At 40.1% G+C, this 25,249-nt stretch overlaps 2 protein-coding genes across 15 annotated transcripts in view; both read left to right on the top strand.

Annotated features, from left to right (window-relative positions):
* The first annotated feature begins 129 nt into the window (after positions 1–129).
* On the top strand, positions 130–23,410 carry CEP57L1 (centrosomal protein 57 like 1). 6 transcript variants are annotated; one of them, XM_035323195.1, is made up of 12 exons: positions 158–187; positions 6,635–6,728; positions 12,432–12,576; positions 14,252–14,431; positions 15,018–15,139; positions 15,547–15,657; positions 15,939–16,016; positions 17,739–17,837; positions 18,554–18,634; positions 18,742–18,971; positions 20,623–20,767; positions 22,906–23,410. In XM_035323195.1, the coding sequence occupies exons 3-12, from the start codon at positions 12,435–12,437 to the stop codon at positions 23,128–23,130; spliced, it is 1,413 nt and encodes a 470-aa protein (XP_035179086.1). In that variant the 5' UTR covers positions 158–187; positions 6,635–6,728; positions 12,432–12,434; the 3' UTR covers positions 23,131–23,410. The 6 variants fall into 6 exon arrangements, with proteins under 6 accessions (XP_035179084.1, XP_035179086.1, XP_035179087.1 ...); XM_035323193.1 differs by lacking the exon at positions 6,635–6,728 and having other exon boundaries at positions 130–187; XM_035323196.1 differs by lacking the exons at positions 158–187; positions 6,635–6,728 and adding an exon at positions 9,823–9,951.
* A 1,666-nt stretch (positions 23,411–25,076) lies between these two features.
* The window catches only part of LOC118165223, an 88,295-nt gene continuing 88,122 nt past the window's right edge, over positions 25,077–25,249 (top strand). For 5 of the 9 annotated variants that reach the window (XM_035323177.1, XM_035323180.1, XM_035323181.1 and 2 more), the window contains exon 1: positions 25,077–25,248. The gene's annotated coding sequence lies outside the window, so the exon portion shown is untranslated. The remainder of the gene's footprint in view (position 25,249) is intronic. The other 4 variants (XM_035323176.1, XM_035323179.1, XM_035323178.1 and 1 more) reach the window with 2 other exon arrangements.

The raw sequence follows: 25,249 nt of genomic DNA, 5'->3' as shown, positions 1-25,249 counted from the left end.
CCCGCCCCAGCGGGTGATGGGCGCGCCCGACAGCTAATCGTCTTGCAGCGCTAATGGGCGGAGGTCCAATCGGGGAGGAGGGGGTGTATTAGGAGGGGTGTTGGGGGGGGGGGTTGTAGTCTGCCTGGAGGGAGGTGCTGTGCGTGTGGTGGGAGGAGGAACTACGCGTCCCAGGAGGCAGCGCGAGGTACGGCAGGGAGGGGCGGGGGCTGGCGGTGCCCGGCGCCGGTCCGCCTGAGCCCGGTTTACCGGCAGTGGGGCGGCCCCGGGACGGATCAGGGTGGAGGAAAGCGGCTGTTATTTGTGCACCACGGCTCGTCGGGGGACACTTTTTCACCCCCAAGTCAGATTTTTCAAAATTTTTCAATCTGCAAACAGATTTTTATTTTATTTTAAAAAAAAAGCAAAAACAGGAAGAAATGAAATTCTGAAGTTTGTGTTGGCAATAATAATAAAATAATGGGCTTTGCGCGACAGAAGGGCTTATCGAGTAGGAACGTTCGGCCGTTGGTGTAGCATAAGTAAACGCAGCAGTAGGGAAGACAAACAGCCCGTGCCCAAGTACAGCAGCCTTTTAAAAACTAAAAATAAAACAGGAATAATAATAAAAATCTCCCTGGGATATTAAAATAGAGCACCAGGTCCCCAGAGTTTTGATGCAGGTGAGGTGCAGGCTGCTGCCCCATGGGCTGCCTTGCTGTTGCCCTGGCCGCAGGGACTCCTTCCTGCCTCTCTGCAGGAAACAGGGCTTTTTTTTTGATAAAGTTAATTTTCAGCCCAGTCAGCTCCCTGAGCCGATTTGCCTGCTGGCACAGCTCCTGGGGCTGACAGGAGCAGGAAGCGTGCAGGCAGGGGCAGAGCCACCCAGGTGCAGCTGCCACCTTGAAGCCACCAGTTTGGAGCATGTTGAAATGCTAGAGAGCACTTGCAGGTAAATCAGAAACAAGGCATCAGCTGTACGCGGCCTGGCATAGTTATTTTGCATTTATGGCATGCATGTTTCCTGCTCTGAGATTCAAAACTCAGACATGAAGTTAAATACAGATCAAGCTACATCACAGAAATATATAGAAACTCTGACTCCAGGAGCAGAGCTTGGACCGGCTCACAAAAACTAGCCATCAACAACTCCTTCATTTGCAAACAATCTTCTTCCTTCATCAGGCATTCCTTTCGTTATCCTGGCACAGTTTCTCCGAAGCTTGCAAAACAAGCATCGTTCTATCGTTACCTGTAGCTTTCAAGGCAGACCAATTTCTTTTTTTCCCCATTCCTCTTATAAAAACCTTTCTGCAGCAAGGCTGAGCTACCATTGTTTGGTAGCGTGAACAGGCCTGGGCTGCTTCATGCAGCTGCTTCCTCTAGGCCTTTGGCACCCTTGTGAACAATATATCTACCAAAATCATCACCACCTGCAATAAATGCGAGACTTTACTTCTCTAAGCACTCAAGGCCTCCACCCATCATAACTGATGGGTTCAAAGAAAATAATGCTGCCAGGGCCTTTTATGTTTTATTTTATTTTTTTAAAGTTAGCTACCACTTCAGCTTCCTGTCCCGTTCTGTTGTCACTCATTACGGTCTCCCAGTTTTCCTGTGAATAGGCAAGTCACGAATGCTTGCTTTATTTCTATCTAAAACTTGATCTTCAGAGGTTGGAGGTACCTCATTTTTCCCATGGTAAGTTTGTACTTGCTGGGTATCTCTGACAATACCTACATACATCAGAGATCAATAAGGTGAAATAGAATCAAAACTGATGCCTTGATGTTAGACTTCAGTAGGGATTATATTCCCACACTGAACACTAAGATTGATTGAGAGTCATAGCTCTGCCTTTTATCTTTTAGAAGTTGTTTTTTCCACTGGCTGCAAATGAGCTCTGGCTACAGGAAACAGATTGTGAAACTGGCTCCAAGGCCTAAACTTCAGATTTTAGCTCTTTGTTTGATAGATTTTAATGTAGCGCTTTGGTAATGGAGATGAAGGTGGCTTTATTTTTTCCAGACCAAATCTCTGCAGTTTTCCGATACTGGATCAAGCTCCTGTGTGTACTGCAAGACACTGTGGAAATCAAGGTCAAAGGCTACTAGCAGAATTAATCAGAGCCTGAAGTTAGGGGAATGTGTTTGTTTGATTTGTGTGTTCACTGGCTGAAGTTAATATGCTTGTTTTTGATCCCTAAAGAATGAATAAGAGGCAGAATTATGAAGGAAACTATCTGGCAACCCATCCAGAATTACAGCATTTGAGTTTTTAAAATGATAAGCTGAAGTAAAACAAATCTGTGGCTGTTTTAAACCTCAGTGTTTCCTTCCTTGATTATTTATCAACTTCCTTCTCTTCTGACTACATACTGACTTCTATAACCATATGCAAATCATATCCAAATGCAGAAGTATTTTTTTGAAAATATAAAGTAGCTGTATTCATGTTCTCTTATAAGTTATAAACAAGACCTAAATTACATTTTATTTACTTTCAAAAGTTCTTTTCCAGTTTCTGTATGTCACAAAAGAGCACTTTACTGCAGAGTTCCTTTAGTCAGTTACTGGGAACTATCATTAACACAGTAAAACTCATGCAACTTAGAAGGAATTGCTTTTTGAATTAGATTCCTTCAAATGCTTTCATTTATGCCCATTTTTGTTGAGGCTTATGTAATTCAAACTAGCAAATACCTAGCCTGGGTTCTCTTCTAAAAGTTCACCTTCACCTTTTGGATCTGGGTTTTGGCATCTCACCACAGTATCTGAGCACTCCCCAGTATTTAATGCATTTTTCTTCACAGCAGCCTTCTGAGGAAGTAGGGTTCAGTGACTCCTGGTTTCCAGAGAGACACCAGAAAGTTGGGCTACTCCTGCACTGTCTTTGAGCTGAGGCCCAAGCTTGGTGTCAAGCCTAGACTTGTGTCATCCCTGTAGACTGGTCTCACTGTTCAGGCAAGGTACAGCATACCACATGTGAGGAAATGTGAGGCATGGCTTGCTTTGAGAAGAGCTTGTCTACAATGAACCAGACCTCTTAATGTCATGCTGTGCTTGCCAACTTTCTGGCTGTACTCCATTTAAATGTATAAAGGCAGCCTCAAAGACTTACTAAGAGCTAGACCCCAGAAGAGGGCATGTGTAAACGAAAACTTCTGATCCAAAACACACCACTGAGCTGCCACTTGAACTCTGTTAGTCTTTTTCTGGATAGAAAGGTCCGGGTTTGCCCCAAGCTGGGCATCTTGGTACCTGTCTCCTGTTTGTGCCCACATGTGGTCTAGGTAGCTCCGAGAGAGGTCCAGCTGAGAAGTTCTCTGAGCCCAGCAGACTTACCCAGTAATGTCAGATTTTTCTGTTAATAGCCACTGCAGGTTTTGGTGCCCATCTGCATTTGGTGTAGAGCTCACCTTCAGTGTGACAACCCAGTGATGAGAGAAGCAGCTTTCAGCTCAAAGGGGTTTGTGTCAGCTCAGAGGGGTTTCTGTCAACACCTGGTATCTCCCAGGAGAATGTTCTAGGTGCTTGGAAGGACTGCAAGTGGAAGGGAAGTGTTCATCCACTCATTACCTGAAGTTGTAAGAAGGTAAATGTGTGGCCTGACATCAAAACAATTCTGAAAGAAGGAAAGAGACCAAGGGGGAGTATGGTTTTGTAGCCATAGGCACTTACCTAAGAGAAGGGACTCCAGGATTCTGGAGGCTATTCCCAAGCTAGTGCTGCTTTTTTATCCAGGGACTATTTACTATAGAAATAGTAAAATGCATAATTAAAGCCCAGGACTCTCTTCCAGTGGTTAAACTAAGTGTCAGAGACTCATCCTTGTTTTACTTTGTCTTTTGCCTCAGCAGCCATCTCCCTGTCCTGTACTCTTAAAGGCCTGTCTGAACAGGGTCATAACTTCAAACGAAAAGGTGGTGACTCCCTGCTTCCTTCCTACTCTTCCTCCTCCCAGCCTCAGCATGGTGGTCAGGGATGCAGTATGAATGCTTCCCAGGAAAGCCATTAAAGTCCCACTTCCTGGCCAGTGCTCTAACCACTGGGTAACAGCATAGAGAAGATGGACATTATTTCCTCAAGCTATGCTTTAAAAGAAAATGAACGCTGCTTATTGGGAATTTTTTGTTTGCTGACAGCCAAAGAGGACTTTCAAACACCTTTGGCATGCTGTGTATTAGCACAGGCTTCAGTATTTTCCAGTAATAACACAAAGAAAAATGCTGTGGCAGCAGACATGAAATGAAATCACAGACCAGAGAAGCTACAGGGACTCTTTATTCATTGTTTTAAAGAACAGATTCTGGCACTCACCACTAGAAGAGGACTCCAAATTCTGAGTCCTAAGAGGACAAAAGTGCCAAGCACCAGGGTGGGACTTCACATACATCCACATTCATAGCGTTTCCCTGCAACAGTTCTTGCTAGCTCCCCACTAAGCATGCTGCTTGTTTTGGCCATACACCTACACTTTTACACACAGGGAATGTAAGCCAATCATTACCAAACTCGGGGTTCAGCCCTGTGGCTGATCCTGGCACATCAGTCCCATGTCAGTCCCACCCCTCTGTGATTTACTAAGGTCACAAAGAAAACCAGGAATATAAGTCAAGTCCCTCGAGATCCACAATTGTGTTCTGAGTTGCCTTGCAGTCAGAAACTGTGCATCAGGGGAGAGAAGTCTCTTAATTATAATCAGTTGAAGTTAGTTTTATACATGTGACATCATGCAGAATTTCATAGTATCTTGCTCAGATTTTTCCTGCACCTCTGAAGTCATGCAAGTTGAGATATATAGATTATATGAAGCAAGTATTCTGCTGCATGGTTTTGAATGTTGTAAGTTTTCCCAGACAACATAGTGAAATACCATTTTTGCATTTCTGAGTACACATTATGCCATACTGTATATATATTCTGTTTGGTATTGATACTTAGAACATTGTACATGCTCGGGATGCACAATGTGGATGTACTGGACTTGCTATGAATATTCTAATTCATGTAAGCAGATGCTATCCTTTAACATTGTTCTTCAGCCCAAGAGATCTCCAAAAGAAGATTGAGGAATTGCTCTTAAATTTGCTTGCAGTTTTTCTGCGTCTTTAAAGACAGCTGTTGGTGACAAAAGATGACTTTGAGAATCATTTCTTGCCAGGAGATAAACTTATATTTTCCTTGTTAATAGTTATTTTCCTTGTTAATAGTTATGTATTTTTGGTCATGCTTTTTCTTGGGTTGTCTGGTGTACGAATAGAATTCTTGTTCCCTGCCAGGTACCTAGTTAACAGCAATGCCGGAGTGTAAGAAAAAAATGTAGGGGTGGCAGTAGGTAAAAGGAGACAAATCCTACGAACAGTTATTCTCTTTGTGTTTCTCATCACATCCATGTTATGCTCTTCTAGTTATCTGGCCAAAGATCTACCTCCTACTCTACTCTGGGTTAAAGGATGGTGGATGAAGACTGGCACTTTCCTGAGAAAGCATTGGTAAAAACATAAGTTTACTTTGGAAATAAATTCCAAGGCGATGGTGGGGACACAATCTGTCTGTTTTATCTGCCTAGAGGGCAAGTTGCAACATTCAGAACCTTCTTTCAATGATCCCATTAAGTATTTGAGATGTAAAAGGTGAAAATTATTGTGCAGCAAAAGTGTTTACTGTGAATGAGTCAGTGCCTGCAATAACTATCCCCTACTTCATTAGATTTCTTCATTATGTTTGTCATGTCAACCCACACATATTATAACCCACACCCTACTGTAACATGTGTCTTTCTTTTTGTATTTGCCTTTCTAATCTCTAATTATTCTGCCTCTGCACAGATCCATAGTCTTCTATACTGGAGATGGTTTCTCTTGAACACCTTCCCTTTGCTCAACAGCCTAGTCTTCCCCTTTAAATCAAGGGTCAATAGGCAGAGTCATTAATTTCCTCCTGCCTTCCAATTTGTCCATACATATTCAGCTTTGCTCTCCAGAAAGGTGGGAGAGCTGCTTCCAGTCTAAGGAGCAAAAGAGTACATTTTGGAGGATAAAGAAAAGTGAGCAAGCTAAGCAAACTGTATATGAAAGACTGTGATGGCATCAGCAGCAGAAAATAGGGGATGGAAAAAGTAATTTCTTGCTTTCTTCATGAAGAGTACAGAAGACAGCACCTTAATTTCCACATCAGTCAGTGTGCTAAGAGCAAACATTATCTGTTGGAACTGAATCCTAAGTATGAAGGGAAGAAACTTGATAGTTATTCTTGTGTGAGAGAAAATGTCCCTTTTAACGTTGTAAAAATATATATATATATATTTATGCTAGTAGAGGGAGTGGGAGAAAAAGAAGCCCTAAGGGAGAAGAGCAAGGAACAAAGCTATAGGATGCTGTAAATACAAGGAAAAGACAGGAAGTGCGGGAGAAAAAGCAACTATAACATGGGGGTGGATGAAAGGAGAAGATGAGAGAAACAGAATTACTAGGGAAGTGAGGAAGTATGGTAGTGACCATTGACGGTATTTGTTTTTGTATTTGGTGCTTATTACAAAAAGGTTATATTTAATAACTTTGGACTTATTAAAGGTATAGAAATGTAACTTTTTTGATAACACTCTATTCCAGGCCAGGTGCTTTCAAGTTAACTTATCTGTTGTTCTTTGATAGGAACTTGCGGTCTTGCTCCTCTGAATGTTAAGTTCAGTTATCAGCTGCACGTACAGGTTAAAGCAGTTTGCACCAGCTCAATCTCCCCACAAAGGCAAGATTTTATCATGTACGTATGACTGAAAGCCCGGTTTAATGAGGAATTGGGTCTGCTGCACTCTTAGAAGAAAATAGTAAAACTCATTATGACATTATGACCCAAGATTGCTTCAGACACTGTCAGGTTAGAATTCATGCCTTAAAAGTCTCAAAAAATCTGTTTTTTCCCCCACCTTGTTATTTCTTTGCCCAGGTTACTTGTGTAACTCACTCAATTTTCTTTATTCCTCTTTTTTGCTCTCTATTTTTTATCTTGAGCAAACAGGAACTGCAGTAATATCGATATGAATGTTTAGAAGGACTGACACAATGAATTAAAGCCTTAAGAGTTTCTGTTCATTACAATACTAGGTTTTAGCATACTGTACAGTACATAGTATCATGAGAAAACACAATTTATTTTTTTTCCTTTTCTTCCAAGAGTGAAAAAATGATTGTATAAAGTTCTGCATGATACTTGTAATTTAGAAATGAATAGGTTTTGGTATAGCAGTGTCAAAGAAACTGGGCACTAAACCTTTATATATATCCAGTTCTGAGACGGTCCGTTTCACTCTCACAAACAAAAGAACACAGTTCCCATGGATTTGCCTGTGTCAGCTTTTGAAAAAACTCCCCACTGCCACCAAGTTCCTTAATTGTTCTAACAACTTTTAGTCACTTGTTCTAAACTCATTTAAAGTGAGGATCAAGTGAACTTAAAAACATGTTGAAATGGTTTATTGATTCAGTTAGCTTTCCCTTCCTATTACTTTTGCAGCTGTCACCATTGCATATCTAACCCCTTTAGATCAAAGAAGGCACATGAGTACCAGTTCCTTAGATATGGCCTGAGCAAGGTTGTGTGTTTCAAGCTGATTAAAGTGGCTGTGTCAGGATGCTAGAGACTGGGTGTTCCCAAAACAACAATGCAGTTTGCCTGCAACTTTATTTATTTATTTTGGTCAGTGGAAAGGCTGTTCTTTGTCCATCTGGAATGAGGCTAAAAGAGCATTGCAGCACATCCAGTACAGCTGATCAAGCTTTTTTCCTTGTTCTTGAAGGAAAGTGAAAGGGGAAAAAAATAGACCGATTTGGATTGTGTCATGAAAATGGCCTCTAACATAACCTTTCACCAGCAATACTTGGCTCAAATAGACAAGGCAGCAGCCAGCATTCTGGTAGTTTTTTGTTGTAGCCTGTGTAGGGGCGATTCTTTAGAATTTCTCCTATAAAATGTCAGATAAACAGTGCATCATTCCTTGATTTATCTGAGAGTTTGTTTTCAGTTAAGAAAAAAAAATTATGCCCAGCAGGCCAGGTCAGAAAATAGATATCCGTGTTTCTTTCTGAATAATGCTTTATTCTGATTTTTCTTTTTCCTATTTAAAGCTGTTCTGACAACATCTCTTTAATTCTAAAAGGTTGTCCTCACAGCAATCTGAATAAGCCAGGACCTCTCGAAGATAGCAAATGCTGGAGAACTTAGTGAAAGCATCCCTTCCATTGTCACATTATTCCTCTGGTGTATATCATTTGGGAAACTTAGACCAGCATTAATCCCTGGACTTGTTAAAATTCACTCTTAAAAAGCCTGTCAATGTGCTGCCTTACAGTGTGTGACATAATTGTGTTTGTGGCAAAACATTTTTGGACTTCAGACAATTTTTTTTTTAATGCTGTGACTAACATTGGAGGGGAGGAAAGGAAAAGAGGAGAGAAGGAGAATGAGGAAGTCATAACTGGTTTTCCTATGACATTTAGGATTTTAGTGATGTTCAGTTAACTGCTCACTGTTTACATGCTTACTTGGGCTAGACATCAGTACTTACATGACTTTGATGTAGCGGGAAATTGCTTGCCTTAAGTAACAAACTCCAGTTTGCTTGCACTCCTCAGAGGTATGAAAGTCACATATAGATGTAGACCTAAAGATAGGTTCACCATCCAACAGCTTTTGTGCAAGCTCACTCTGGCCTGCATGTGGCAGTGAGCCAAGAGCCAGAAGTGGTCCTGCTGGAATGAAATGGGCCTGCTCATGCTCACCCCCAGGGGATGAGCACACCGGCTCCAGCAAGGTAGGAGGTAGGTATTGCAATTGCTTTAGAGCAGGGCTGTCAAAGAGCTAATTTACTATGCCAAAAAACCCTCCTGGATCAGGCCAGCTTTGGCTTGGAGACAACATAGGTGGCTATGCCAGGCTAAAGGTTAACGGGAAGACTGTGGGCAGCACTAAATTGCCCATGCTTGATGTTGGTTATGTATAACCACCTATTTTGCATTTTTCTGTGTTAAATAACAGCGGGCATCTGAGCATCATTGCTCCAGCCACCAACACAGGCTGGGTCAGTTGCAGTTAAAAAACAAAGGGTGAGTCTCGATGCGAACTGCAGCCACAAGTGCTTCCCCCCTGGGCTCTGCTGCTGGGGCCACGGAGCCTTAACCTGGGTGTTTTGTCAGCCTCTGTTTAATGTGCACACTTCTCTCTTGGTTGTTCTCCAAACTCCAGCTGGTGCACTGATTTCCCCAGTGAGGAGCTTGTCTAAACAGCAGTGTTTGGCTGCTTTAACTGGTGTTGTTTGAGTGCTAAATCCTCCTAGGCCCTGTAGAGGTATACTAGCACAAACATTGCCATTCAGGGAGAGTGTCTGCTTTAAGGAACCTCTCTAGAGCTAGTTACATGCATCCATGGCATTATGGCATTAAATAGCAGTCAAGTTTGTCTGTGATGGTCTTATAGAAACATAAATACTCCTGGGGAAAAAGTTAATTGTAGGACAGTTGATGTCCAAATATATTTTGGGTCTTTAATTACTTTCTGATAGGTTTCTTGGTTTCATGGCCTGAAAATGTTTAGGATCTTTGGTGTCTTGCTGGTGTAGAGTGACTTGGTCCTCTTCCTGGCCCATGTCCTCATCTGGGGCCTGCAGCATTGTAGATATTGCTCCTGTGTGGGATGATTCTTATAAACTATGCTTATGTCCTAAGATATTAAAGGGCTCATCTATACCAGAGCACCTCAACTGAAGGAACCGCATTGGCAGAACCTAGAAATGCTATAGCAACTGTTCCCTCAGCCTATTTTAGTCTCTGAGAAACTGTGGCAAAACAAGGAGTCTGTAACCATGTCCACAGCAGGGGTTCTGCAAACATCAGTGTCTCGGTTGTGAATTGTTACCTTCCTTCACAGCCATCTTAAGAGCAACCTGGAGAGCTCTTGCTGCCTGTGCTGCTCCAGGGTGCATATTACCCTCTGCTGGGCTGGTAAAATGGTGGCTGGGCTTGCTGAAGCCCATGTGGGATTAGCTAGATCACCATCACTGGGCTGGTGAGCTGGCCTCTTTTCTTTCACTTTCTTCCTGCTCCACCTGCTGAACTAAAAGCTATTTTCTTCCCTCTCTCCTAAATAGCAATCCCCCCCCTCCCCCCCTTTGTGTTGCTAAGCTTGACCAGGATTTCTCAAATTTTCTGGCACTTTATTCTCTCCCTCTCTTATTTATTTGCTTCGGATCATTGCCCTTCCTACAACCGTCTGCATACCCATCTCCTTGGAAACAGCAGGACTTGTTTATGTGAAGGCAATAAGGAAACTAATTGATTTGTAGCAGCTGCAGACATGCAAGAAAGCAGGGTTCCTTCCACTGCAGGATGGTAACTCATGAAAAAGCGAGCCTCCAGTTGTGCTAATTGCTGAAGGTTTAGATGACATGGGCAAAAACGACCTTACACTTCAGTTTCCAAATTGTGTTCCACTTAACAGCAGCGGCAGGAAGTTTGGTGTGCGTGTATGTGTATTTTTAAGGACCATTTTTTTGTTAGTCCTTCTTGTCATCAGTGTGTAAGAGTTGAGAAGCAACAGGAAAACAGGTAAGTCTCGCTTATTTTGTACTTCGAGGAATATCATGCTGTGCCATGTCAGGTACTTTGTGAAATATCGTGCCAGTGCCCCATGCCAGACCTATGTTCTCTCCTGTCCCCAACCCTGATCTCTCTGTGTCTGTGGGACTTCCCCATCTGGTAGCTGGGTTTCCTCATCCTCCAAGACAGAGCCATGGAGGCCCACAAACAACTTGTACATGCCATACACCTGGCAGGGCCACCAGGTGGGACCTCTCACCTATCCTCTGCCTCTCTGCCCACCCAGCCCCAAGAGCCAGCTGCCTGGGCTTGGTGTGGCCAGTCAGCACCCCGAGATGGCAGCAGGCCCCCCCAGGAAGCTCTCCAGAAAAATCCTGTGGCGCAACGATGGGCAGCTTCCCCTCCCAGGTGGCCAAGGAGGGGCCATGGTCAGTGCCAGGGGGCCACCCTGAGCTTTGGGATCTGTCACGGGGGTGTTAGCATGCAATAGCAGTGGTGTCTGGGAGGCCTGAAGTCAAGCAAGCCCTGGCAATGAGTTGCTGATGTCAACACTTCTGTGATGACAGCTTGGAGAACGAAAGTATTTCCATGTACCTTCAGTTTTGTGTGTATCTTGAAGAGGCGGTGAGGATGGATGCTGAATTTTTTCTATTTTGTATGGCCTCTGAAGCACCACTGGAAGAGCTGTTCCTGGAAACCTGTTCCGTCATTGAAAACTTTTTTCCCCACCCGGTATGAATGAATTTTCCTGGGGTATGCTTTGTCATCATCTCCCAGTTTGGGTTAGGTTTTCTTCCTCCTGTTGCTAGGTTCTTCCTTTCTGTTACTTTCTTGGGAATTAGTGTCTCTAAATAGCTCTGCACAAGCAGGAACCCCGCTCAGTGGGACTCCTGGAAAGAGTGGCACAGCAAGCTGTTGCCTAGGGCAGGTGACACCGTGTGCTCCCACAGCTGCTGTGGCATCAGAACAATTTGCCCTGTATTTTAAACTTAAGAGGTACCACTGTTGTTGTATCACTGAACCTTCATATAAGCTGTTTTTCTAGCAACTGAAGCCATAATCTTCAATTCTTAAACTATATCAAGTGAAGTGCTTGGTTCTGGTTTGAAAGGTAGCTGTGTTGTGCTTAACACTTGCTTTATCTTGCCTCTCTGTGTGTTGTGTTTACACTTCCAATGACTAGCAAAACCTGGTAGCAGCTCTCAGAAGTGAAATCTCTTTCACCTTTAGATGTATAAGTTGATAGGACCCTGATTAAAGTGGAAGAAAGTTTGTATTTTTAAGGAAAGCATTTGCGTGACATTGGAATTGTCTCTGCTGTTCCTAAGTAAAACTAGTAGATGAACAGAAGAGCAAAGAATACAGTGAAAAAGCTTATTTTTACAGTATCAGTAAATCCAAACTTAGTAAAGAGGTCTCTGATGTTAGTTTCTTTTTTACCTCTTCCCTTTGGATGATCTATAGCCCTCCTTCATATGACCTATAGCCCATGCTTGGTTGTCATAGCATTCCCTATGTAAACAACAAAATGAGGCTTCAATGACTTGTCATAGATTACATAGGGACTATAAAAATGTTATCCTTGACTTTAAAAGGCCAGAAATAAATTATTGGAAAGCATGAAGAAAAATCTTAGAAAACTTTGGCTGGTTGAGGAGAGCTATCTTTAGTGTTACAAAATACATTATTTTGGAATTGCATTAAAATACACAATGCCTCTGGGTGCATGTGGCTTTTCTAATTATTATTTTGATGCAAATAATCTATTTTGATGTAAACAGAGCCAGGGACTGCTCAGTGATATGCCTTGTTACATAGATCATTGAAGAGCTAATGTCATTATTTAACTCTCCTTTTGCAGGCTATGGATTCAGAATCTAAGGACAGCTTCATAGGAAGCTTTCTTCAGCCACCAGATAAAATGATTCCTGCATCCTTTGCTTATACAGAATCAAAGAAGTTGGCAGCTGTTGGAGTTGACGGGCCTTCTATCTCCAATAACCAAGGTAAAGCCAAAATACGTCTTTAAAGTTGTGTTTTTAATTGTTCCTTGTGAAATCTCTTGAGCAAACTCTCCATTCTGTTTTACTCAGTTCAATGACTTGCTGCGATTATCAGGCTGACAGTGACAGGATGTGTATGTGTCCTGAGGGAGTAGTCTCCCTGAAGTCATACATCTGGAATGGAAACTGCTGCAAGTCTTCTAACATCCTTATAAACTTTGGCTTTGAAAATTGTTTAACTTAAATATCGTCAGACTTCCTCTAAAAGCAAAGGAGAATGCTTCAAACTCAACAGAAGCAATTCACACTTTAAATCCAGCAAAAAGAGATACAGTACTCTGGCTGGAAATTGGCTTTGTGCAGTGCTATTTAACTCTAAATTTAAATTACTTCTAAGCCTTTTTTTTGTGTGTGATATGATTTCCTGGGAGAATCTGTGAATAAAACAGACTCTCAGGGAAGTTCTCAGCATGTTTGTCTGTGTGAAATACAGGTCCGCTATGACTGTTGTGTGCCTTAATCAATGATTATTACTCTGTAGAGCTCATAGGACAAATGCCTAGGGGCTTACATGGCCAGAGAGCTCAGTGAATCACACGTGTACTGTACTTGGACTTAATGTCACAGACAACTTTGCAGTATTGCACAGACATAGCCTGTGCATGTCATCATTGTTCCTTCTTTTGTGGCTTCCCCATATGAATAATCTGTGTCTTCTGTAATAATCTTCTGTCATACAAAGTTTGGGCTTTTTGGATTAAAATGTTCAATATAATATTATGCAGCCAAATAGCATGTCAATAGAAAGATTGAAGAAGTGCTTCCACTTCATCTTCCTGCTCTCTGGTGTCTGTTATTTATTTATCCTAAGGAGGCTGTGGGAAGCTGATTAGAGTTGTTATGGAGCTAGCAGTATTTGCTGGATATTCCTCTACCAAGTGAATTGGTATAAGGATATCAAGGCTTATGAAATGTCAAAAAAAAGCTGAACTTGTTACAGAATGAGTCTTAAACTTCCATAGGTATGTATGCTTTTTGGAGAGCTAGTAAAATTTTCCTTGTAGTTGAAGTTGGAATTCTGATTTTATTTTTGGCGTAATTTTGACTGGTATTGATTTGAGACTAAAAGCAAAGTCTTGCAGATTTGATTTTATGGTTTTAAAAAGATCTTGAATACAAGAAGTGAGACAGTTGAATCATTATCTTTTGCAATAAAGCTTTTAAAATGCATCCTCTGCTAAAATGTTCCTTGCATCTGATTTTTCTGCCTGTCCAGTGTCCTTTTTTATATGCCCACACCAGTTGCATTACACCAAAACTTGAGACCTAACTTGGATATCTGTGTTCCTTGCTTCTTTGTAAACGGATGCTAAAGGTTCTAAGTATCAGAGTTTGCTGTACTGAATTTGCCATGATTTCTTTGTGTTTGCTTACATTTGGCATGAAAATAGCTTTTCTCATTGGACCTGTGCTTTCTACCTCACTTATGCCGTAAACATGTTTTTCTTCTCCTAGATACATTTTGAGTGTGTTATTGTACTGTTGGGGAATGTCATTCATTTTAGAGGTGATTGTAGAAAGAAAATCTAGGTAGTATTTTTCTGTTTGAAGTGTTTTATAAAAATAGTAAGAGGAACTGTGGAAAGAGCTTAAATATATCTGTTGTGTTGTTTGCTAGCTGTGGTGGCAGCCCTGAGAACTCTTCAAGAAAAGATCCACTGTCTAGAGCTGGAGAAGTCACAAGCTGAAGATAATCTGTGCAGCCTCTCCATAGCAGCTGCTCAGTATAAGAAGGCCTTAGAGCATGAATCCTACAAAAAAGACATAACACATCAAGAACTGATGCAACAGAGGAAAGGTATTTCTCTGAGTACTGAAGTGTAGCCACAGCAACTCAAAGTGTATAATCCAGGGAGTGTTTGTTTTGACAAACAGCTGATTAATACAACCTCCCCCCCCCCCCTTTTTTTTTTGCTTCAGAACTGGGGGAGAGGCAGAAGCCTGATAATTGCAGATCAAGTTTAGATCGTTTTTGTACATACATTAACCAAGTATTGCATAACCCATAAAGCTGTTTTAAAGAATAAGCAGATTTCAGGTGGTGTGTTTATCTCGTATGATAACCAAGCATCTGCTTGCTTGTATAACACTGCTAACTTGAGAAAAGTAAGTAGAAGAGAAGGAAGCAGATTCTGGTTAGATATCTACTGATATTAATCAAAGTAACAGCTGTGCTCACACCTTTGGAATTCGTATTAGGGACTAGCTCTGGAAAAACATCTTGATTCTCATATCATATATAAAATATATTTTAACCACACTACTTGTCCAGACTAACAAAACTTTTCTCTCTTTTGGAGATAGAGAATTCCTCAAAGAGATGACAGGATGGCTAAATGTATGACTCCCGTTGCTGTACTGAATGTCTTTGCTTCTCTCTGTAGATTTAAGTGTGCAGTTAAATGCAGCACAATCCCGCTGCTCCCTGCTGGAGAAACAGCTGGATTACATGAGGAAAATGGTTTCCAGTGTGGAACTGGAAAAGAAAATGGTTTTAGAACAACAGGTGAAGCCTTTTAACATACTAACAAAATAGTAATATAGTAAATATATATTTTTTTTTTTAAAAAAAAGTGTAAGAGCTGAACATCTTTCTTTCTCAGCTCTGCTCAGGGTGATAACAAACAAAAGCAATTTACTGTCTGACTGGCTGTTGACAGCCATTCAATTAATTGTATGAAAAGACTCCCGAGGTGGAACTCCTAATGAGCAAAGCCATGCTAATACTTGCATATTTGATAGAAAAAAAGACTGGAAACTTACGTCTTCTTTGTCTGCCTGGTATTTTCATCACTTTGCAATTAAAAAAATATTAAATTTAAACTAATTAAACACCTTTACTGTAGTGTTTCTTTTTGCTGTCTGAAATAATTTCAGTCAACTGCCATCTTCACTCTTGCTTACACTTTCTAGACCCAGCTTCAGAAAGATCAGAACCAGGTAGAACTGCATGCCAAACTTGAAAAACTTGAAATACTAGAAAAAGAGTGTCTTAAACTTTCTGCTACTCAAAGAATTGCAGAGGTAAGCAAGCATGGAATTAGTCTGAAAGTTATTCATTTGGTATTGTTAATAGTGTAAGAGTTCCTGCAAAAGTTTCCTCTGCTAAAGCTGAGATCATAGAACATACCTGACTGAATGCTTGGCTACCTTAGATTCATTTGCATAAGTTATTTTTTTCAGTCTGGGCCTTAAAAATTCCTACAGTCCTGTTTTATAACAGGTTACAATTGCAAGCTACTTCAGACTTCTGATTCATTATGGCAAACTGAAGTGTGACTAAGCATCCTTACCTTCAAATTCAGGACAAAATCAAACACTTAGAAGAAAAGCTTTCTAAAGAAGAGCATCAGCACAAGCTACTACAAGACAAAGCTACTCAGGTAGACTGAAACAGTTTTATCTCCTTTTTTATTACTGAAGGAAACTATTCTCTCTGTCCAAAATTCCCTTTTAATTACATTTAAACTCCACATGTTTAACTCCTAGAGTGCTAACTCCTGAAAGAATTCCTGGAGTACTAAGTAGACTAGTTATAAATTACAAAGGAAAAAGCTTGTCTTGATCAAGAAAGATTCTGCTTTTTTGTTAATGATAGAATTCATCAGCCTTAAAGCTGCTACCAGTGATCTGGGTAAAGAGTGAATTTCTGGAAAAACTTCAACTGAATCAGATAACCTTAACTATAAAGTGGTCATGTAGAAAACCTTATACTTCGAGTAAGGTTGGTTGTTCTCGTTTGCATTCTTTTTGTTAAGATTTGCTGAGATCTAATGTACTATACTATACCTGGAAAAGTCTTTAATCAGTGATACTGTCCCAGTGTTTATTAAGTGTGAGCTTGAGTTTCACATTCACGTTGTTCTGTGAGGTCACATTTGGTTTGTTAGGCCACCACTCACCTGAGGAATATTCACCAAAGAGAGCAAAATTAAAGAAACACAGTGATACTTTGTTAAAAGAGCAAAGTAACTTCAGGTGTTCTCAACCTCACTTCATTGAGAGTAACAGCCGTTCTGAAAGAGCTATTTATGATGGTATTCCCTGGAGAGGGGGGGTGCAGAGCTGGAGAACAATTTTGTGAGAATGCAGTCATAAGCAAAGCCCACAGCTTAAATTAATTAATCACTGCAGTCAATTTTGTACCTCTTCCTTGGTCCTGGAACTTTGAATTAACATGCAGATTGTAGCCCAGATATCTGATCATCTCCAGGATACAGCGGAGTGGCACAGTTCAAAACTTGTTGATTTTGAGTTTCTTGCTTAAACTGTTTTTGTTGCTGCAGAGCAGAAAGCCTAGTGCAGAGATTTTATCTTCTCAATAATGTAGCAAAAATGACTTCCCCAGAGTAGATAATCTGACATTAGCGGTAGTATAAACATTTGCTCAAGAAAGGACTTAAGTGAATTAAATTGAGTCTTAAACTAGTACTTGTTGCTCCTTGGTTCACTGTAGGATCAATTTAGGTCTGTTGGATCTGTGTTGGGAAACACAGGGTGTGGCATAGCTGGATCAGCTTCCTTTTGATGACAGAAAAATCAGAATAATCTCACTTCAGTGATGAACCTCCAGCATTGTTTAGCCGGAACTGTTACACATGCCAAAACAAAGTTCTTGTGCTGTGTTTGATTGGGAATGGCTATTATCCTGTTTATCATGAGCCTTTATATCAACTTTGAACTGCAGAGCAATCTGTGGATTGTCCAACAGGCTTGACCTCTGTTACACAGATGGGCTCATTTCTCTCTGCCCCCAGGCTGTGAGATCCAAATGTTCATATTCTTTGGATTTTATGATCAGATCCCCAGCAAGCAAAAGGATTGCTTTATCTCAGTTACGAGATATCATAGTGGAAAAGTACACCTGCTGTAGCTGGATATGAAAATGGAAACTGGTAAAACAGATCTGCAATATATGTCTGATACCATGCCATCCTAGTGATCTGTTTGGTTTCTAAATATAGCTTATCTTCCAAGCAGAACAGTTAAAGGTGTCCTTTATTGGCTCTCATTCGTCCATGAAAGAGGGAATTAATTAGACTGTGTGATTTCAGTCTTCTGATATTGCATTAAATACTTGCTTTCTTTTTTGTTTATTCACAAAGCTTCAAAAAGAATTTGAGATAAGCAGAATTTTGATGTCTTCACTATCATCTGAAAATGAATGTAAAAAGAAAAACAGGAAGAAAAATAAACCTAAGAAGGTAACATGAAAGTTTTTCATTAGCATACTGTTGCTGATAGCATCTGACTCACACAGAGATTGGAATTTGTGAAAAATGGTGATGTAAGAGCCACTTGATTGGCTGATGCACTTTATTCCATTTCCAAAGTGAAGAACAGTGCTGAATACCTCTTCTTTTTCCTTTTGGTAGTCAAAACTGGGATAGGGCTGGTAGTGTCTCACTGGAAAACTTTCCCGTACCAGCATGATGATAACCTCTGTTACAGTCTTACTGCTGTCCTCTGTGTCCTGTCTTAGCTGCTTTTCAGTTTATCTGGCAAAATTAGCTTCCACAGGAATTTTAAGTAGGACATCCTAAGACGGCATATTGTGCCTAAGATGGCATGTTGAGGGGATTGCTGAAATCAAGAATATTTTGCAACACGTTACAGGTCAGTCAAAATTTTGCAATTCTGTTTTTTTGCAAACTTAAGTAAGGAATGCTCAGTTTCTTTAATGTCAATCTATCTGTTAGTAAGAACATCTTCATACCTCCTTACTTAAAATAATTTATCTGTTATTGTTGGAAAATCTCATTCCACATGCAGGAAGGAATTTTTTTTTTTTTTAAACAAGAGGGAAACTGAGATGATGCATTTCACTGCTATTTTATTTGAATTTTACTTATTCCAAAAAAAAAAAAAAATGGGTCAGCACATTGGCATATCTTGTCTTAATTTTCTGTCTGTCTTACAGCAGAAAAATGCTACAATGAAGAAAACGTGCCCTTCGCAATTTCACGTAAAGGCGGGTGTACTACCTTTTGTAGCTGGAAAGGTGTGTGAAACCAAATATTCTCATTAAATTGGCTTCTACTGTTTCAGTAAGTCTCTTTACTGTAATTGTTAATCACTTTTGTAAACCACTTACTAATTCTGCTTAAGTCTGTCAGCTCCAGCCATTCTGTTAGTGCAAATGTGCAAAGTGTGTTGCATATTATGAAGCATCGCTGTCCACGTATCACATCACGAAGACAAGATGGAGCTACATCTGGGATTTCAGGACAAACTGCTCTTTCAAAACCTGTATTGTCTTGTTCTACATCATCTACTGTCACTGGAAGTCTTTCTGACCTTCTCTTGGCCATACAAGATGAGATGAGCCAAATGAGCTTGTGAGTACTCATCCCCGGTGTTACAAGGGGATTCAGCAGTAGCCCTATGAAGCTATGGGTGTGCTATCTTCAAACTTAACCTCTTAAGTGTAGGACTAGTTGGGAGAATGGCCTGAGCAGGCCTGACTGGTAAGGTTTTTCTCATTCAAAAATTTCTTCTTGTCCTGGTATTTAACTGTTGTTGGAAGCAAGGAACATATTTCTGAGCTGGGTTTCTTCTCTTGTACTCAACTATGCTGATACTGAAGTAATATCTACAGCAAATGAAAAATCTTTCAGGCCTATGATTTTTTGAAATTTAAGTTATATTCTAAGATCTCGAAAGTATACCAAGACTGCTCCTGGAGAGCACTGCAAAGGTAGTGTTAATATTGAGTAAGCCTGTATCCTAGAGTCAGTCTGGGTGGTAGAACAGGTTAGTGTAGCTGCAGTAGGAATAACCTTGTCACAAAATCTAGCCTACCTTACTTTGTCCTCACTCTTTGTGTTCTGTCCATATGTGCATACCTAATGCACAGACATTGTGCGCTGAGACAGTCTGGGGTTCAATCCCATTCCTTGTTGACAGAAGAATTTACCAGTCCTGTAAGGAGGTTGTAAAAAGAGGCATGCTTTCCTGCCAGAAAAGGAGCATGATGAAGCTAATGCTCTAGATGCAAGTGTATGTCGCATTCTAGCCATGCAAGTAAATGTGGATTAGAAGTTGTGTTCTTAGACATCTTCATATTAACACAAGCTTGTAGAATTGTGGGCTAAAGCTATGCACCTGGTCAGAGTAGACACGTCAACATGATGGTTGGAACAGAGAAGGACATGTTGGTTAAACCAGTTAGGATGTTGACACGGGTTTGAAATCCTTGATGTGGCAAAATTTAAATTGGCAACCAGTCTCTTCAAAAAGTAATGGTTGGTCTAATCATACGAATTTAAGGACAGGGATGTTTTTCTTTGTAGTAACAACCAGTTGCTTCAATTAAATTGTCAAGAATCAGCAGTTACTCAGAAGTCAGAAAAGAACCTTTGATCTTTGGAAAGAGATTACTCATCTAACAGTCTCTGCTTTTGATTTGTTCAGCTACTTAGGTACCAAGCACATCTACACCATTCCTTTTAATTAAGGACCTGCTGCTAATCTTTTTCAGTACAATTTTTCAATTTGGGAAATCTATCAGAAAATAACTTGTTTAAATTAGTACTTAAATTAGTAACTTAAGCTTATTTAAAAAAAAAAAAAGGTATTAATTTAAAGAACACTTTTCTGTATTACCCTAAACCTTCAAAGTCTGCACTAAATTGGGCAGGAGGTGAAAATACAGTACTTCATAGCTGGTATTTTCCCCTGTTGACTTCCAAAATTCTCATTTTGCACACTGTTACACATATAGTTGTTATGATTGTGGCTAAGAGGGAGGAATAAGGTATACACCGGCTACAAATTTGAAGTGAGAAAATCAGACCCCATGGAAAAAAAAAAACTTTTCTGGGTTGAATATATTCCAGGTGAATATGTATTGTGTGAAGGGGGTAAATAATGCTAAATTACTATACTCTGTACAAAACAACTAGCATCTCATGCAATACATTGGAAGTATTGGAGGAATTCCAGAAGCTATATACTGAATACTTACTGTACCATTTTTGTCCTTAATAGTGAACATCAAGAACTTCTGAAGCAGATACAGGAAACTCAGGACTCCAAAGTTCATGAAGATCTAGAACAGAAACTGAGTTGCCTTGTAAAACAAATGAACATTAAAGAAGAACAAATATCCAAGCTGAAGAAACACCAGACTAGCGTAAGACAAACTGTCCAACCAGTAACACTCTAGTTAAATGGCTGCCACAATTCTGCCTCCTGTTGACATTACTTGGAATGTCACTGAAATGCTTAAACCAGGATGTTCCAATATAGGTGATTAAAATTAGCTTGCTAGCTCAGTATTCTTGTACATCCAGTTTCTCCTGATCAAAACAAACAAACAAAAAAAAAACAACCACCAAACCCAAAAACAAACAACAAAAAAACAGTACTTAGAGCTGGCAGCCAGATATGTATGCCAGTGAAAAAAACTTCCTGTCCTGTAGCAGCTCTGCAATACAGAGCTGGGTTACTCAATCTGTCATTTCTGCTCACTGTGTTAAGACAGACTGAGATTCCATTCCTTTGTACCCTGTCCCTGTGGAGAATGGGAAAATAAAATGCATAATTCCTGTACAGACTGGCTTAAATGTCTTGTATATTACTGAAATATTGATGTTTTTCTTAACCAAATAGTTTATTGACTGCAACTTCTCAGAAATCATCACCGGATAAGCCTTTTAGTTTCATTTAACCCCTAACTTGTACACATTCTGTCAGTATTTGTTTTAGAGCCATAAACAACAGCTTTTAATATATGCTCATATAAAGTAACACTTCTATAGATGAGCTGCTTAGGCCCCTTGTAGCAATTGGGTTTGGAACATAAAAAATGCAACCTATAACTGTCAGATATTTTTCTGATCTTTCACATTACTTTGCATTATAAATACCCTCCCCTAAGAGCTTTACTTATATAGGAAACAAAACAAAACTTGGTGTAAGAGGAAAGGGAAAATTATATTTGATTTCAGTGTGAAAAACATCACTCACATTCATTCTTTGATAGATTTTACTCTCTTAAACCTTTTATTACCCACATGTTTGCAAGGCCAAAGACGCTTTTATCAACGTGGTCTTGTCAGGGTTGCATGTAAGCAACATAAACTAAAGACACTTACTGTTGAGTCCTCACTGTCTCTCTTGGCAATGTCTACTGTTTTTTGGATAAATAAGTTATATTCTTGAAGAGCCAACAATTACACTGTTATTCTTTGCCTCAGAATCTTGCTGACTTCATGAACTTTAGACAGTGGATAACAACTGTATCTTTGCTTCATTTTTTATATCTTTATGGCCACATTCTGCCTTCTTTTGGGGATGATGGGAAGAGGAATGGCAGATAGGATGTGGTAGAGCCTTGTTGTCATCCCTGTGTGTTATTAAAGTGCAGATCTTCTGCTGGCAAGTTATCTGTGCTGTGGTACAACCTTATCAAAGCACATGCCTTATGGTCATGATGTCAATAGCACATTATTCATGTTTGTTTGATTATTGTTCATCATGCACTGGTTATCAATAGAAGCCACTCCTGCAAACCTTGACCTATATTTTTTGGGGGTGCTTTTGCACACAGACATTTCTATTTGTATTTTATACAAACCATTCTTAATATCTCTGATACGTGTTTCTGTGTTTACAACCTGTCATGCTAAAAATGCTGTAGCCATCTCTTTGTTTTACAGTTAATAATATACTGTAGAATGCAATTAAAATTCATTATTTTTAGAAGTGGACGTAAAGCCTGAATTGAGATATGGAATGTTGCCAGCCTAATTTTACCTCCAGGACTGACCTTTTCATGCCAAGTGCAAGTCAAGACTTATTTGACATTTAAAAAAACATTCTGTAGCACTCAAACATATTTATTCTGTTTCTTGATTCTGTTGTGAGGCTTCAAAGTAAACTGCTGAGATATGGTAATCTATACTAATCCCTATAAATTCTTGTTATTAGGGTAGTAAAATCTGAAATGTGAAAAGACCATCATAAATGTAAATTGGTAACAGATGATATTTGGGCTCTCTCTCTCAAGCAAGCATTTTTACTTCAGGGAGTGGTGAGGTTCAACAGTGTACTGAGTGTGAGTGAGGTCAGTTTTCTGTAATGCTTTCTGTGTGGGCGAGGTCAGTTTTCTGTAAAACTTTCAGCAAGACAACTGTATGCAAGATGAGTAGGTTTTAATGATTTTTTTAAAGGTCCATTATGCATCTTCAGTTTGGAGTTTTGTAGAAATTTAAGTTATACAATGGTAGTTCTTCCAAGTATGTAACATTCTAATTATTTATCTTCTAGGTGCAGAAATTAAAGCGAAAGACTCAGAAATTGAAACAAGAGGCAGCTCATGTCAAACTAAAATATGGTAACCAAAAGGAAGCAAAGGAGATTACAGTCACTGTAAGGCCAAGTATGTCCAAATCTCGTGCTGGACAGAAAAGTAGCAGGTCCCTTGAGCTGCTAAAAAATGTGCAGAAGCTTCAGTTGACACTGAAAGAAGATGATATTATGTGGGAACAGTAGTTCTAAAGTTTACTGTGTTAGAAGTTTTGAAGTTGTCTGACAGCTAGTGAATTTTAAATTTCACAAAGTAGCTTTTCAAAATAAAATAGATATAGCAATTCACATTCTAAACTATCTAACAACTAGTAGGCCAGTTTGTTCTCCTCAGAATTAACTTTCATGTAACGTAGCTATAATTCCACTACACTGAATTGTAATAAAGTATTTTAATGGATTGATGAAATGCTTACGCATTAACTTGTCAAATAAAACTTAATACTCTTCTTAAACTTAAAATAATTTGAAGTCTTTGGTGTCCTGTTGTCCCCCTCCTCCTGCCAAGAAGATACTTAAAGTTTTCTTTTCCAGAATGACTACCGCTAGTGCTTCTGTTCCAAGAAAGCCAGTGTTTTTCCGAAAGCCAGTGTTTTTCCTTTTCTCTGCTAAATTAAGGTTCACGATCTGAATCTTCAGATCATTGCAACCACAGCAGAAAAAGAGGAATTCTCTTTTATATACTTACACTTATTATGTAAGCTTTGACAATCGCAGTGTCAGGGAATGCTAGGGATTGGAAGCAAATAGCTATGCATCTTTGCATGTGTAACCCTTCAGACCTAGTAAAAAAACAGCTGTTTCATGGTAACTTCCCATTAAGCATCCCGTTGTTTTGACAACTTTGAAGTAGCTGACTTAAAACTTTGAAGAAGAATAAGCAATTTTAAATGACTTTCATTGTGCCTATGAGTAGAAGTTTTCACAAAAACAGTCAGTAAATTGATGTGTTTGTCCCAGGCAGATACTGCATCTGCAGGGTCAGGACTAGTGATAGTGAATGTCGACACGGAGAAGGAAACAGAAGGACTTAAGAAGTACATGTAGGGAAGGAAATGGCAAGGAGTGAGATCTGAGGGGAGAATATTGGTTTGCTTGCCATTCCAAGACTCTGGTTATGGCTCTGTAAAATTTCTTTTAGCACCCAGGTTGATGCAAGAATGAGGAGGGACAGGGGTAGGGGAAGAAAAAAGTATTTTAATTTTTCATAAATGTTCTACTGTGCATCTCAGGTACGAAAAGAAAGAAGTGGTCTTTTTAAGCCCCTCTACAGGTAAGAAAAAAACTGGGAGCATGTTCTCTTGTTAGGGTTTTGAGGAAAGGCTAGTAATGATTTGTAGTCACAATGGGAAGTTGGGTCTTCAAATCACTGTTTTGCTCTGGCACCTGACAAGAGGAAGGGTTGTGACATTTTTCAGACAATTTAAATTTAGAATTAACTGTTAGAGTCTTTGACAGGAGTTGAGAGCTTTTTGGGGGCAGGTTTGAGGTGGGCAGTGAAGTTTGTATGTCATAAACATCTTTATTAGGACTGGGAAACCAGGTTGTTCAGCAGATAGCTGGGGATGGTTTTCCTCCATTCTACATTTCCTTCTTTGTTATGGATTATCTCTGGCTTAGAAAAGCACATCGTATGCTTAAAAGCACTTGAACACATTTCTAAACATGGTATTTTCCTGGTATAGATAACATTTCTGAGGTAGGCTTACGTGTTTCTGGATGCTGGAATTGCTGATAGTGGAGACAATAAGAGCAATACTCATTTTTCTTTTAACATTTTCAGACTGTATGTATCCTGCTACCACGAGATAAGCCTTTGCCATTCCTAGAGGTAGTTAACTAACTTCTGAAGCTCTGTATGTGCAAGTGAGAGTGCAAGTGAGAAGGGCTCGTCACGCCTTAAGGAGCCTAAAGCATTGTATTTCATGCCTGACATGTAAATATTCAGACATTTGGATTGAGAGAGAAAAATTGGCAGCATTTTGCCCCAGATGCATAAAAATGGGCAGGAGTGAGAAGCAGAAGGCCCCGAGGCCTTGCAGGTGGGGCCTGAGGCTGTCGCAGCTCAGGTAGCTTGTGGTTGCTATAGGGAGACTTGTGGTTGCTGTAGGGAGACTGAGCTGGGCCTGCCCGGGCAGGGTGCCGGGACATCAGTCACCTGTTCCCTCAGTGCCCTGACCTGGTGTTTGTGTTGTCTGTGGAAACCAGGGGAGAAGGTGCCATCTTGGTGCTGGAGCTGGAGAAGGAGGGCCCGCGTGTTCCCTGTGGTGGAGGGCAGCAGCTTGGCAGCAGGCAGTCAGCCAGG

The sequence above is a fragment of the Oxyura jamaicensis genome, chromosome 3 (assembly GCF_011077185.1).
Source record: "Oxyura jamaicensis isolate SHBP4307 breed ruddy duck chromosome 3, BPBGC_Ojam_1.0, whole genome shotgun sequence".
Lineage (NCBI taxonomy): Eukaryota > Metazoa > Chordata > Aves > Anseriformes > Anatidae > Oxyura > Oxyura jamaicensis.
The sequence above is the reverse complement of the archived record's forward strand: the minus strand, read 5'-3'. Positions and strand labels throughout refer to the sequence as shown.